Source organism: Aspergillus aculeatus, assembly GCF_001890905.1.
Source record: "Aspergillus aculeatus ATCC 16872 unplaced genomic scaffold ASPACscaffold_20, whole genome shotgun sequence".
Classification (NCBI taxonomy): domain Eukaryota; kingdom Fungi; phylum Ascomycota; class Eurotiomycetes; order Eurotiales; family Aspergillaceae; genus Aspergillus; species Aspergillus aculeatus.
This window is the reverse complement of record NW_017962995.1, coordinates 124,388-139,645: the sequence shown is the minus strand read 5'-3', so window position 1 is coordinate 139,645 and position 15,258 is coordinate 124,388. Positions and strand designations below refer to the sequence as shown.

Sequence of the window (15,258 nt, the reverse complement as noted above, 5' to 3'; positions counted from 1 at the left end):
CCCTCCCTCCTCGAATATCAGAAGGAAGAAGCACAAAAATGCATCTCCTGCAAACCCTCCTCCCTCTTCTCCCCCTTCTCCTCCCCCAAGCCTCCACCTCCCCAACGCCTCAACCCAGGACCACCGCCCCCACCCAAAAAGACCTCACCCCCCTCCCCCTCATAATCTGGCACGGCCTCGGCGACACCTACACCAACCCCTCCCTCACCGCTCTGACGGACGTCGTCAACCAAATCCACGAAGGCACTTACACGCACCTCATCCACCTAGGGGACGACGCCGCCACCGACCGCCGCAACACCTTCCTGGGGAACCTAACGACCCAAATCGCCGACGTCTGCGCCCAGCTCGCCGCGGACCCGATTCTGTCGACCGCCCCCGCCGTCAACGCCATCGGCTTCTCCCAGGGCGGCCAGTTCCTGCGCGCCTACGTCGAGCGCTGCAACAGCCCGCCCGTCCGCACCCTCATCACCTTCGGGAGCCAGCATAACGGGATCACCAAGTTTCAGGCGTGTCGGTGGGGGGATCTGGTGTGTTTGGGCGCGGAGGCGTTGCTGCATGCTGGGCGGTGGAGTGGGGTTGTGCAGGGGGGTTTCGTGCCGGGGCAGTATTTTCGGCCGCAGGGAGGGGTGAAGGAGGAGGATTCGGACTCTGGGGTCGGGGTTAGGGTGGGGGTGGGTCATGAGGGGTTGGATGGTGAGGGGGATGCGCAATTTGGGGCTCGGCAACAGCAACAATCGGAGATGGAGCTCTACCTCCAGCACAGCAATTTTCTGGCGGATGTGAACAATGAGCGGGAGGTCAAGAATGAGACGTATAAGGAGAATTTGAGCACGCTAGAAAAGTTTGTTATGCTTATGTTTGAGGAGGATACGGTGGTGCACCCGAAGGAGTCGGCGTGGTTTGCCGAGGTTGATGCTGATGGGGTGGTTATTGGGTTGAGGGATAGGCAGATCTACAAGGAGGATTGGATTGGGTTGCGGGAGTTGGATGAGAAGGACGCGTTGGTGTTTCGGACTGTGCCTGGGAGGCATATGGAGATTGGGGAGGAGGTGTTTGAGGAGGTGGTCAGGGAGTTCTTGGGGCCGGTTGAGGTTGAGGTCGAGGGAGGTCGGGGTGCTGATGGGAGTGAGAGAAGGCCGGGGTTGGTTGTGCAGGGTGCGTTTTAGATTTGCGATGCTCTGGGCTGGCCTGTAGGTATATACGTTGTGGTGATTTTGAAGTACGATTGAGGATCATGATTATTATGGTTAGAATATCCACACTGCCTTCAGCTTACTGACTACGGACTGCTAACGATGCAACGAACAAATGATGACCTTCGTCATCCGTCAGAGCACGAGGCCAGACGTATGGACTGGTTGTCTGTGTCGAGTGGACGGGCCAGTCGCTCTCCAGGGCAAGGTAGACTGTCGGTAGCCTACGGTAGATCTGGGTTCTATTCTGGGATTGGTGAATCTGAATTCGCCCGAGCTTAGAGCGGCTGCCGATGTTGGAGATCTCTGTGGAGTGTCCACGCTGGGTGGATTGTAGGACGACAGGTCTTTCGCCATCTCCATTGAACCACATGCTGGAGCTTGTGTCGGTCGACGATGAGATTCCCAATCGAGCGGCACGGGTTGCCCGTATACCTTCAGCGATGAAACCTGCCTTGCATTTTTGTAACTTGTGGTAGGTCTTGCTCGTGATCTGAAACTCGTCGTGTCAGTTCTGTGTCTTTCGTTCTCCAGTCGCAGACGTGGTTCTGGGAGCCCGGCATGTTCATGGAGAGGCGGAATCGTAGCCGACAGATGGTCCAGTCTCCGCCCACCTGACTCGACCAACAGCGGTGACCAGGCTCTGGTGTTCAATTCGTCCTTGCTATACTGATTCTGAGGCGTGCTTCCAACTCTGTGAGTCCAGGGCAGTGTTAATCTACCCTCTCGTTCAGCGTCAATCTGATCATCGATTGTAAACCGTCGCCGGACCAGTAACTCCCGATCAGGTCTCGTATTTCGACTCGAAAATCGGGGCAAGTCCTTCTGTTCAAGTAGATCTTGCTCGAGTACACTCTTTGATATAACACGTGTGGCTCTCTGGGGTTGCAGGCTAGGACTAGTAGGTCTACGCGAACATTGTTGCAGACTTTGAGAATCCTCACGTGGTCCCAGGTATCGCTTCAATCCACTGTTCGATATGACGCTTTCTGGATCCGGAGCATACGATTCATAGTCAGTGACTGAGGACGTTGGATATGCAGCCACCGACGGCTTAATACTTTCGAGCAAAAGCGAGCTGTCTTGGAAGACATCACTGCCATCGAAACTCCGAGGTGAATGCGCCCGCACGCATTGACTAGTAGAAACTGATCGGTCGCTGTCCAGCAGCATCGACTGAGAAGAGACATTGACTGGTTGATCCGGTACGGAGTCCGTAGTTCTCTTCACTACCCGCTTCCCGTTTATTCTCAGACTCATCTGTGAGAAGTCCACCGCCTCCATGGGAGAACCCTTGCACTTCCTATGCCGTACAACATGGGCTGAGCGCGAGCCGGGAGTGCCCAATCTCATCCGGTCACTCTCCGTTATCTTTCTCCGCTTCCCAAACCTTGCCTGTGACTCTGGAGTGGGGAATGCGATCTCGATTGGCCGTGCTGCGGCAACGGCGGCCCAATCGGGCTTTTTCAGGAGCTCGCGTCGGAGGCGGTCCAGACGCTGGCGGGGCTGTGAGTCTTCCTTATCGTTGAAGGGTCTGTGGCGACTCTCAGCGACGGGGGTTGGAGAGACTTCCCTGCTACGCTTGTGCAATTTCATTACTAGCTGTCCTGCACGACCTCGTGCCGATGGTGGGATATACTCACCTCCCCCGGCGACTGCCGAGGACAGTCCGCTGGTAGATCGAGAAGCGCAGCTCCCGTAGCCATGGGGTTTTTGTTTGTGCTCTGCTTCTTGAACTTCTGCTTTCTGGTCTTTGCGTGAATAGCAGAATGACGTCGGAGACGTCCTCCGGTCCAGTTCATGGTTGATGGACTTCTTGCAGGTCAGCTAATGGGTTAGTGTTGACAAGGTGCAGTGATGTCAATAGGCTGCGGTCTCGATGCTAGAACGGTGGCCGAGCCACCGCCGTCATGTGATGCCTGAAGGGGCAGGTTGTGCACAGTGTAATGAGTCAACTCCGTGGCCACTATGCACTGCACTGCAAGGCAAGGCGGACACACAGCGTCAATATTTATATCTCAGGTCATATGCAAGAGATCGTTACGTCTTCGGATGATGCTGTGCTTCAGCTGCGTCTGTAGTGAGATCGAGCCAACGAACATGCGCCGTGTCTACGCCATTGAGCATCTGGATATATTGTATTGCACCACGGACGGGGACAGTTCAATTGAATCTCTCGATGGGGGGGCTTGCTCCGATTAGAGCCCGATGGAATAGACCGTGCCCTACTCCGGAGTCATTTCGAGTGCAAGCGCGATTGACAGCAACACCAAGAATTGAAGAATGGAAGGCAGTGTCGCGAGCATCCCAATCTCGAGCTGCTAAAATGTAGCGTTACCTCAAGAGGAATGGTCTTCAAATTACTAGTATTGCCGCCGTAGTCGCAACTTGGAAACAAGATCCAACCGGCTCGGCCCGGACAACGAACCATAGAAGCTGGAAAGCCACTCAGTATCTGACTAACCCGTGACCGACCACTTTGGCACTTCCCCACGATTCAGTGCAAACCTCGCAAATTCACGTGATACTCGCTTGGTTCATAAGCCGCTTCCCACACGCCAAAATTCTTTTCCTTTCCCTCTCAAACAACAGACAACCCTCGCGTTGTTTCAGCAGCCAACCTGCGCATGTCGCGCTGTCGCGCTGTCTGCATCCGACATGACAAGATGATGGACCTCCTGTCTTTATGTTGACAGGTCCACGAAACTGTCAGGTCGGATGCTGAAACAGGCTTTCCTGTCCTTGTCTTTTTTCTCCGTCGCCTAAATCGGCAACCATGCTCACAGATCAGCTGAAGGTAAGCAGACCATTTGTTTCTTTTTTCTTTTCTCCCCTCTCGCATGGATGTTCGCTGGAGGGCCCTCGCGCCCTTGATGATGAACAACCTACCAATAAGCATAGTTCACCTGAGGTCTCGGACCGCTGAACGAAAACCGTATACCATCTTTCAATTTTATCTGATACACATCCATGCCTGCCTGGTTGCATTGTCATTTCATGCCATTCTATTTGCTGGCCATTGCTGACATTGCCTGTTTTCAGACACAGATCCTAAGCGCTCCGTAAATAGGAATCCATGATCCGGAGTTCTCCCTCGGTATTCGTAATCAGCGGAAATCAGCGGACTCCAGAAACAGGTTCTTTTCTTGAATATCTAATTCCATTCTAAGACAAGCAATTAAAATATGAACATCATTTCACTAGATCCCGTCTAGTTCCCACTTGCCCGAAACTATCCGTAATTAGATGATGACATTGCTGCCCAACCTCCCGGCGCGTCTGGAGACCGTGGTGCCAGATGCGACGATTTCTGCCTCCTATTCTCCTCGAAATCAGATCCTCGAGATCCATGCAGGTCCCTATTCATGCTGATGAAACGTAACACCTCATCGTCGGAGCTGTAGGTACTTTTGGGAAGGTGGGGGTGGACGGAGTGAAGGGGTGACGGGGGAGAAGTTGTCCGCGAGTCCGAGAGTTCTGTGACAGAGCTGGTTGCTTGCATGCGATGCAGGAGGAGAGTTCAGAACCCTGTTCCCCGAGAGGAGGAGGGGCCTTGACGTGTTGTTATCTCAACCAGCCGATGGCAGGCCGAGAGTTGGTGACTTTCACGAGGGCAGGCGGGGGCTGAATTTGAGGGTTTCTGATGGCTTCTGACCGGCTCCTGATGGCTCTTGATTGCATCTGATTGCCTCTGATTGATGGTCAGGGGCGCTGCGTTAGTTTGTTAGTTCTGCACGCGACGGTCATTGCCTGCCATTGCCTGCCATTGCATCATGCTCAGTCTACGGGGCGAAGTGCCAATCACGCCCATTGTGCCGCCTCACCGCTCCTTGGAAGGAATTGCCCGGGTGGTGCCGGTGCTAAATGATACATCCACTATCCCTTCATCCGCATCCACTTCCATCCAACCTTCGGCCACTCTCATCCACTCTCATCCACTTTCATCCATCGCGTTTCTCCCGCCCGGCCACGTCAAGCCGCTTCTCCACTAATTCATTGGTAGATAGTGCGCGAACAACACCACCTGGCGCTGCACCATAATCACCGCCATGTCTTGCAGGGTCAAATCATCGTCCGTTGCTCTCCCACTCTGGGAAGAATGAGGCAGTCCGCCTGCTGCATGAGCATGCAAAGCCCGGCACACGCTTGGACGGCAATTTCTCCTTTTCCCACCCCTCTCACACACACGACCCCCGCCCTGTCTCCTGAGCGAAAAAAAAAGATGCGATCCCATCGGTTCTTAAAGGCCCTCGATGCCCCTCCAGATGGAATCCTTCTCGACCTTTCCTATTTATCTCACACCAGACTCGAAGAAGAAACCCAACAGATTCCCACTCTAGATACCCAAACATCAGCGATACCCAATTCTTCTTCCACTTCTACTCTCAAGATACCACCCCACTTCATCACTCTTGTGCTCGATTTGTCACAGTCAAATCAGCTAGCTTACTCTCTTCCACATCTTACTCGATTTCCCAGGCCTCTTTTCTCTTGTCAGACAAGTTCCAGTCCGTGGATCTTGAAGGAAAAAAACGCAGAATCAGTTCCTTGGCCTTGATACCAGCCTGATCTATCTTTCTGGAACCCAGTCCATATCCTGGATCGGACCTGCTTGCTTTGTTTGCTTTCTTTGCTCCTCTCCCAGGCTTGTGTCTGAGCACGACGAATAACAGGTAGATCCCTCGTTCTTTGTTTCTTGTTTGCTTTCTTTCCCCCATGCGCTTGTTGCCTCTCGACCCGTTCTGGATCTCCGTCTCGTCTACTTTCGCCCCGTCGCATATCGCCCACTGGACTTCCTGGACTTTTAAACCCATCTGGCCTGTTTCGTCACAAGACGAACTTCATCCACTTGCCGTGGCTTGAATAAGCATGCGTCACACAGCGGCCGCTGTGTGACTGGACACTCTTGAGTGTTGTTTAATGTTGCACACTCTTCTCGACACTTCTGGACCACTTTTCTGCTTCTGCCTGGAACCCCTGGATCTCTTCACACTAAGCCTGTGTGGAAGTTGGATGCTGCCCTTGGATTTGACCGTCTTGGAATTTTTTGATGCTTCATGAACCCGTACCAGACTTGGATTCCACCTTCTCCTGGATTGAGAATTGCCGCGACTTGGATTCACAATGTATAGCATGGCCTCAGGACTGACGCTTTGACCTGGATTGACAATAAGACAACAAATATTGGACCGTATCACCTTCACCCTCGATTTCAATTCGTCCCGTACCGTTTGTTACTACCCTTGTAGTAATCGGACTCATATGGATCATCGACCCTTGCACTCATGGCCCCATCGTTCACCTTTCGATCACTTCACTTAGGCCAATCATATTGGATATCGCGACCTGGTCAACTCACCTCCCCTTTGACCATCAGCCTCGTTTCAAACCGACTTCCAACCGCAAGATGGACCCATTCAGTACCTGGATCTCATTCTTTCTCTCACCCACCTGGTTGGTAGATCTTCACCTAACATCTACGAGTCTTCAATCTAACATGATCATAGGCCCTGGTCCATTATGGATTCCCAATGCACGATTGAATTTTTGCTTTTGTTGCTTCTCGTATCAAGCGACGTTGGTGTACTGACTCAAAGTTGCTTTCTAGTGCTTGCCCCAACCTTCCAGCCAGTCTGGAACATACAATGACCCCTCAGATCAAGTCTGAACCCCAAAATATGTCTTTGTCCCAGTCATCTATGCACCACATGGACCACATTTCCCAGTCAAGGCAATCACAAATGATCCCAGGACTCTCCAACATGGCCTCCAGAGGAATCCAGGATGATGAACTTTCGAGCCAGGACAATTTCTCTTTGTGTTCAAGTACCCACCACAGCCATGGAACTCCCAGTGACTTCAAGGGTTGGGCTCTGAGCGACGTGGATGCACTTGACAACGGTGCCATGTCCAAGCCTGATTCTCCCGAAGTCCAGATGTTGTCGTATTCATTCTCCCAACAGCTTCTGCCAACCACTGTTGGCCCCAATGATGTAATGTATCATCACGCCGGGTCCGATTTCTCAAGCATCCAGGATATGTCCGAACAGAATGACATGGACTTCACCCACGCACAAGAGTTCAACCACTACTCATCCCTGGTTGACTTCTCTGCTTTTGAAAATGATGTTTGTGGATCAAATGGTGCCCAGTCCTGCTCAACCGACGATGCTCTTTCCGTCGGCCAAAGCTCTCACACCGATGACAGCCACCTGGCTGCCAACGACGCATGGAACTCCATTGTCGCAGACTCCCGGAACTACCAAGGATCCCCCATGGACCAATATACCACTATGTTCCAGCCCGTCCCCGTTTCTCCCCCTCTCACTGAAGCAAGCAATGATGTTTCTGTTACCTCTTGCCACACTGGATACCCCACTTTCATGACCCACGAAGATGCCATGCTCAAGGATATCACTGCCACGCCCGTTGGAAGCCATGGAATCAACCTCGGAGACCCTCTGTTCCCCCTCACGCCGCCTCTGAGTGAACAGGACCCCAACCGGTTAGTCCCCTTTGAGCTTACATATTGAAGGGTGTACTGACATGCAACAGAACCATTAGACCGACCAAGAGTGCTCGTAGACCGACTATTCAGACCTCACCGTCTCAACCCCAGGTGAAACAGGATCCAGACTTCTTCCCCCCGTTGCCCGTCAAGGACACTCTTCGACAGAAATCCAAGGAAAGCGCCGAGCTGCGCAACCCACGGGACCACCCTTACTACTCCCTGCCTACCTTCAGTGATGGAAAGTACTACTGCCCGTATGCCAAGTCCGACAAGCCTTGCAACCACCCTCCCACTACCCAGAAGTGTGCTTACCAGTGAGTATCGCCGTCCTTGTTGGTGGCAGGAAGGATATTGACCTAGAATTAGCAAATACTTGGATTCCCACCTCAAGCCCTACCGCTGCAAGATGCCTGCGTGCATGGATGCCCAGCTGCAGTTCTCGTCCAATGCTTGCCTGTTCCGCCACGAGCGCGAAGCCCACGGATTCCACGGCCACGGTGACAACCCTCACCTATGTCTCTTCGACGGATGCGACCGCTCCGTTCCGGGTTATGGATTCCCCCGCAGATGGAACCTCTTTGACCACATGAGACGGGTTCACGACTACAACACCTCGGAGAGGCACAGCTCCCCCGACGCCTCTCCTACCACTGGACCCAGCAACAAGAAGAAGGAAACTGGACGTAAGCGTCGGGTGACCGGCGTCACTGCCGCCCCAACCATGAAGCGCACTCGCTCCACCCAGTCTCAGACCAACCCCTTGAAGGCTGCTCAGCAGACCTCTGCTCACCACAACCAGCGCCTTCAGAATGCGGAGAGGAACTACTACAACTGCCGCTCCCGGCTGCTTGAGGAGATCAGCAACATCACGCCTCAGGACTCTGCTATGCACGAGAAGGTTAATGCGAGCCTTCAGGAACTGATCACTCTGGGATTGAACTTCCGCAGCATTGAAGCCAGCCAGGCTGCTGCCCAGTTCAACGGACTTGCCGCATAAAGGTTCAATGAAACCTTAACAGATGGCTTTGTCGGTTTGTTGCATGCGTCTTTCTAGCATCGCCGCTCCAAGCAGTGATGAATCCTAGCAAGCCGCCTGTGGTCAACTTTTGGATCACTTTCTTCTCTTCTGGACGCACAATCCTCTTTGTGCTTTCATGTAAAACAAACCCTTGTTTTACCCATTCTTCTTTTCTCTTTGGTGTATTTCACGGTGCTGGGTGGTCTTTTTCGACTTGCATTCTTTCATTTCGGGCTTTCTTTTCTTGTCAAGGAAGAACAGGACAACGGACAAGGATTGGGCAAACAAAAACGGGCAAACAGGAAGACGATATCAACATTCGGGGTTTTTTTTTCTTTTCCAGTCGTGTATATGGGATGGATGGGACATGGGATTTATACCTAGAAAGGGTGGACTTGGGGCACATTTCTTCGTTTCTTGCATATTTTTTTTTCTATTTTTCATGTACAGGTGTCAGGACGGCATGAACAGGACGCCTTGATCATGTATCAGCATTTTGGTGGTTATGGATTTCTTGTCCATATTTTTTGTGAGGTCTGCTGTTTTCTTCATGATTGATGACTTTGATACCTTGGGAACCCTCGATTGTTTTTGTTGATTATTCATTTAGCCAACTATGGATTGAAGAAAAGTATTTATCTGATTACTTAACCTCCTCTTGACTTAGACCTGATCTTATAATATCCCTGGCTACGAGAAATCCGATTTCCGTCCCCTCCCCTATGAGGTAATCCCATTCCCAAGGAACAGACCTTCTTCCGAATGTAGTCATAGCAAACTGAACTAGAGCAATGCAGACCCCCACCTAATCTCCGACCCTCCCGAGGCGGGCGAGGCGCCGCCCTCTTGTGTAGCCGGTCGTGGCAAGATCCATCCTTCAGGCTTCAGTAGAACTAGTCCGTAGTCCGCCGATAGTTCCTGCGTTAGTCTACGAAGTAGTGCATCTGTGGAATCCTGGCCCCCCCGAGGGACCCCCGACGAAGCCAAATTTGAAGGGCGGGGACCCTGTTTGATTAAACAGCTCTGAGCGGTAACGTTAGTCTACGGGGCATTCGCCAAGCCGAAGGGAAGGAAGGGGAGCAGGGGCTTCAAGCCTTAGCCTTAGCGGGCTTAGCTACTGGATAAGTTAGGTACCGTAGCTGCTAGCTAGCTTCAGGGTCTTCTGGTGTCTGACTGTCTGTAGAAATTTGTTGGATGACTACCCCTGTTCAGGGTCCGTCTGGTTTTCTCGGTGGCACTTGACCCTACCGGTGGACCACCTAGGTGTCTACAGGACAGTATGTATGTATGTATGCGTGACTTGGGGAGGTAAGTTACTATTGGGACTCAGTAGTCTGATGGTAGAGGTTTGAGAAAGCGTCCAGGATCTACTGGGGTTTATCAGGCCATGGATCGGTTATAACCATGGAAGAAGATGAATGAAGGAAGAAAGGTGGAGAGATGCTGCTGCTGCTGCTGCTGCTGCTGCTGCTGCTGCTGATGACATGCTGAAGTGTTGGTTGCTTACTTACTTGCTTGCTCCGTAATAGGGGCAGGGCCCGCCGCCCTTTTTCTCTTTGGGGCGGTGGTGAACCCCTATTATTGATTTCTTAGAGCTGAGGAATCAGTTTTGATTACCTCATGAGTACTGTACCTTAGCTCTTACTATCCCTGAGAAAGAGGCAGATATTGTGTTTTCATGGTGAATAAGGAAAATTTGGGATATTTTTCCTTGTTATGGGGTTTATTGACTAGTGCAGTGTAGTGTAGTGTAGTTGTGCCGGCGGTATCGGGCAGACTGGAGATGGGGGAAAAACGCCACCAACACCCAAGTCACCTAGGTACCTGGCAGGTAGCCGACCATCCGGCTGGCCGCTGGCGTGGAATGCACACGGGGTTCCTTCTAGAAGGAATGCTGGCTGCACTGCAATCTAGCTGATGCACACTACCTTAAGACTGCATGTTATCGATAGCGATAAGTGATTGATTAGCGATGTATGCCTTCTGCAAAGGTGCACACTGTACTGTACCGTACTCGACTGAATGCGATTGATTGCTTTGGCCATGAAGGTATAGCCTCCCCCTGTCTCAGATCTGGTGTTTCTTACAATGTCTCCTGAGAAGGGTTTCAGTGGTTTATAGTGAACTAAGTGAAGGGTTAGACGACAGGCAGTGTGCGCCTCTGGGCGCGGGCGCGGGCGCCGACGGTGGGGGGCACTCGGAGACTCGGGAGGGGGCTTGTCTTAGATCCTTTTGCGCTTGGCTTGGCTGTGGTGCTTTACTATTGAACTTTAGGGGCAGAGAGGGTTTTGATGGTTTTCCGATATCATATGGAAGGTCAATTTTCGTCTCAATAAGGGGTGGGTAGTGGTTCCATTTCGGGGGTCTTTTCAAATGAGGTTTGGGGGTTGTTGGATGACTAGTAGTACAACGGGCAAGCTGTCCATCCATTCGCACATTGTCAAGCCACTGGCAGTCAGTTGTTGATCTTTCGAACGGTCAAAACAGCCGATCCTATACGGCCAATGCTCGCTGCATGTTCACGCTGTCAGCCCTCAGCAGATGTCTCGCACAGGCCCGCCCAGCGCATCAACTCCGACCGACCGACCGCTTCTTATGAAGTTCGGACTAGACTCAATGCCTCATGGACTGTGCGTGACAGACTGACGGCCTGCACGCGCGCGCGCGCGTCTTTGCGCTCCAGATGATCGACGACAGTGGGGTCCGGCTGATGCAGCCTCAAGTGCGAGTACTACTCATCTGTACAGTTCGCTGATACATTGCGACGACGCTGAAATGTACGGATCATCATCGTGTTGACGTGGTGGCCACACTACTGTAGGGGAGTCGATTCTAGGGCTGTGCTTACGTTGACGCTATCCGTTGGTCCACAGATCCAAATATAGCACCGGCCGACGAAGATGTCTGCGTTCAAACCGTGTGTTTTGGTGAGCCTGGCTTCCGGTCTAGTGGCGAAGATCTACTCAATCGTGTGTCTCCATGTATCTGACATGAGAGCTACCGTAGGTTTGTCGGCTATGATGACCATCAATTGATAGGATTTCCCGCCGCAGTGTTTCTAGAACTGCCATGAATATCTGTGATGATGAACTGAACGCGACAGCAACGGTCGTGGCTGAGTTCCAGACGTTCGGGAAGACGCCTCGTCCATCAACCATAGCCATGGGACGCCGTGTGCCACATTAGGGCTTTCATCGGCGTCCACCAATTATACAACCATCCAAGATCCCAGAGCTTGCCACCACAAACGGAGACGACAACCGTAGTGTATGTCAGTCGGCACGGATTGACAATATGACATGCAAATCGGTAACGCGTCATTCGTCCATTGACCCATACTTTTTCCTCCGGACGTCGGAAGAAGGGTGCAAGATACGGTAGGAATAGGATTGATCAAAGTGCTTGACTCTTTGTACGGTGGAGACTTTACTAGATTGACAATTGTGGAGCGGCGGCGGCTACTTATTTGTTTGTTTGTTTTCTGTATTTGTCTTGTCTGCGTGAATTGGACGATGACCTTTCCGTCCCTTGTCCAGTGGTATATGCTTCTGCCTAAATCCGATGCAGCCAAGGAAGAACGCGGAAAAAGAAGAAAAATTCAAGCTCAGGTCTGAGCTTCTACATAGGACATTCCCGGCCCTCGATGAACGCCCGAGCTGTCGGGCATGGCCATTGTGTTTCGATTTAGTAGATTTTGCTGGTGGGAACTACCGGTGAGTGATCCGAAGTTTGGATACGAAGAGACGGTGAATGAGGGAGTGGATTGTTGAAAAAATTTTTCGCTACTTTGTTTTTCTCGTTGTGTAGGAGGAGAATAAACACACCACAACACTGCCCCGTGGAACAAAGGAGGGAGCTCATTGAGCCGCACATAGGTTAGTCAACAGTAGGATCATGTCAATAATAAGCTGCCGTGATCGGCGAACCGCAGGTTGACCGGGGAATCAGTTTTATAGTCAAGGTTGGCTGAGCAAATTGATTCAATACTGTGCTCGGGTACCGTACACTCAAGTCCCAAGATCCTCTTAAGCACGCCATTTCATCCAGCTGGAAAAGGGTGCCCGTACCATACATGACTCCCGAATATTGCAGCAGTGGCAGACTGGCAGTACGGCAACTGGCAGTACGGAGAAAGGGAAAAAAACAGACCAATGTTAGTGCAATGCATTGCACATGCCCCCCCCCCCCTCTCCCCGCCCCGGCGGGCCTGCCCCTGCGGCCGATGAGATCATTGCGCTTTAACCGATTTGACACTAGCGAGTCAAATCATGTTTCACCTTGCATCCCAGCGGGCAATGTGGCTGGCTCTACACTACTCGCTAGTCCCGGGGCCCGCCCCAGTTTTGACTCTTGATGATTTCCTTCGCTTGAGCGCAGCATCGCCAGGTCGGTCACACTGGTAAGGAATCAGTATGATCGGGCCGAGGGATAAGGAAGAGTGATGTGGTGGTAATGTGGTACAGTACTAGTTCAGGGTAGTTAGGGTAAGGCAGTTCGCAGTTAGTCCGAGTATGCAATGAATGCCAGATAATTAGTTTGCTCTGTTTGTCTTCCTCCACTTTGATGTCACACACACCTCCAATTTCATCACTTCCAACACTTCCACACATCCATGAAATCTCCTGAGATCTATTCATCACCTGAGTGCGTGTCGACAAGCGGATCAAACGATGTTGTCCATGCATGTTTCAGCCAGAGTAGCTAACCATAGAAAACCGTGTTTGACATGGCGACCAATTGCCGCGTCATTGAGCCAGTCAAGGCGGTTGGCTCACCCCAATCGGCTTGCTTCCTACCCACGGCAAACGGCGCAGTCAGGCGGCTAGAGTGCCTAGTAGTATGTAGTATGGTGTACACAATACATATACATGTACTAGACAGATCTTGATAGGTGATCTGATTGATAATTCTCTTCATTCAGTCCGCTTCCTAAGCATATCCCATCGAGTCTTCCCTCCTGCCCACCAGGCCCATCACTGGCAACTCGCGTAGTTGGTACCGATCAATTACACCGAATTACCACTGGCAGTTCACTGCGAATAACTGGATCCATCTCCATCCGTCTTGGGCCAGTGAAGCCGTGAATCCTCCGGATGCCCCCACTTTTCTCCTTTTAGTTTCTTTCTCGTCCTTTCTTTGCTACCGTAAACTGCTATAATTATAGTCCCCCGACACCGAGTACAGAACGAACCATCTGACTCGTTTGAGAGTTGGTCTCATCCTCTCGTTCTCGTTGCTACCCCTACTACCTACTCCGTCCACTTTGTCAATTAACCACCAACCCCCCTGCTGCTGCTCCTACTCCTCCTCCCCAGTCTATCGTCTCTAGTCTACTATCGTTCTTCAGCCTCCCTCGTCATATCCGTGTTACAACTTTCTTTTCTTCCTTCCCCTAACAACAATCAATATCTTCCTTTCGTTTCTTTTCTTCCTCTTCACCCACTCACCCACCCACCCACCCACCCACCATACCTAACACAAACATCCATACACACCCACTGCCAGAAATAGAAGGATGTTGACCTCCGCCTCCACCGATTCATCTCGTTCCTCTTACTCCGGAAGCCCCGTCTCCCAACAATCTCCGCATCACCATGTCTGGTTTCCGCCCGCTCCTCGTCGTCGACCGGAACACTACAAGATCCCCCGCTACTATTCCACCCCCGTGAGGGAAGATATCCCCGAGTCGACCCCGCTGCAGATGTACGGCCTGGAGCAGCGTGCCCCGTCGATCTGCGAGAAGCCCAAGCTCCTGCGTCGCTTCTCCCACGCCCTCGACGATATTGTGGAAGACATGTCCCTCCAGAGCACCAGCGAGAAGGTCCTCAGTCGACGACGCCAATCCTTCTTTGGGATTGACGAGGACGCGGTGATGTCCAGCACCTCAATCGCCAGCCCGACAATGGACTACTACGCGGTTCCGGCGCATCCGCAGCCCCCGAAATCTCGCCCCATGTCGATTCTCTCGACTGAAGCCTGGACCCCGCCGGTCCGCCGACTCAGTCGTCGACTGAGCATCAGCTTCTCGCGCAAGAAGAAGTTCAGACCGGGGCAGGTCGGGAGCATCTCGCAGCCGAATTTGATCGGAGCCTCGACGCAGATCTAAAATTCTCCAAATGCTGCGCCGTCATCACACCACCATATACTTCGCATCAGATGACCTTGTCAATCCGAATCCATCCTCATTCCACGTGATGCCTGTTCATACCACCACCTCAATTCTAAATCGACCCAGAACACGCACAGACACAAACACACATACCTACACACACACATACGAAACTCGAAAAATGCATATTTCTCTCGGAGTTCAGCGAGCCAAAGGCGGCCGTTAGTCGATCCTTATACCATTTTTATACCATAATATCTGGTCTAAAAGTCATTCCTTTTCTATTCTTCGATATTCCCCCACCCCTTTTTCGATCCGATTTATTTCAATTCTCTCCTTTGATCTTGGGGATCTTGTCATCTGCATTAGCTCGGTGTTTGGTGTTTCATTTCTCGGTCCGTGCTTTTTTTTTCTTTTTTTCGTT

General features: G+C 51.9%; 3 protein-coding genes across 3 annotated transcripts; all 3 read left to right on the top strand.

Moving 5' to 3' along the window:
* Positions 1 to 119: 119 nt before the first annotated feature.
* ASPACDRAFT_7958 (palmitoyl-protein thioesterase family protein) lies at positions 120 to 1,088 on the top strand (the record flags this gene model as incomplete). Its single annotated transcript, XM_020205440.1, has 2 exons — positions 120 to 629; positions 744 to 1,088. Coding segments are annotated over 2 exons (855 nt in total), but the record flags the coding sequence as incomplete, so codon positions are not given.
* Positions 1,089 to 6,841: 5,753 nt separating this feature from the next.
* On the top strand, positions 6,842 to 8,704 carry ASPACDRAFT_55098 (putative C2H2 finger domain protein; the record flags this gene model as incomplete). Its single annotated transcript, XM_020202960.1, has 3 exons — positions 6,842 to 7,701; positions 7,752 to 8,021; positions 8,074 to 8,704. 3 exons carry the CDS (start codon positions 6,842 to 6,844, stop codon positions 8,702 to 8,704), a joined length of 1,761 nt encoding a protein of 586 aa, XP_020051739.1.
* A 5,493-nt stretch (positions 8,705 to 14,197) lies between these two features.
* Positions 14,198 to 15,243, top strand: ASPACDRAFT_81877 (uncharacterized protein). The gene has a single exon (XM_020205974.1). The coding sequence runs from the start codon at positions 14,241 to 14,243 to the stop codon at positions 14,829 to 14,831; it is 591 nt and encodes a 196-aa protein (XP_020051738.1). The 5' UTR covers positions 14,198 to 14,240; the 3' UTR covers positions 14,832 to 15,243.
* Positions 15,244 to 15,258: the final 15 nt, after the last annotated feature.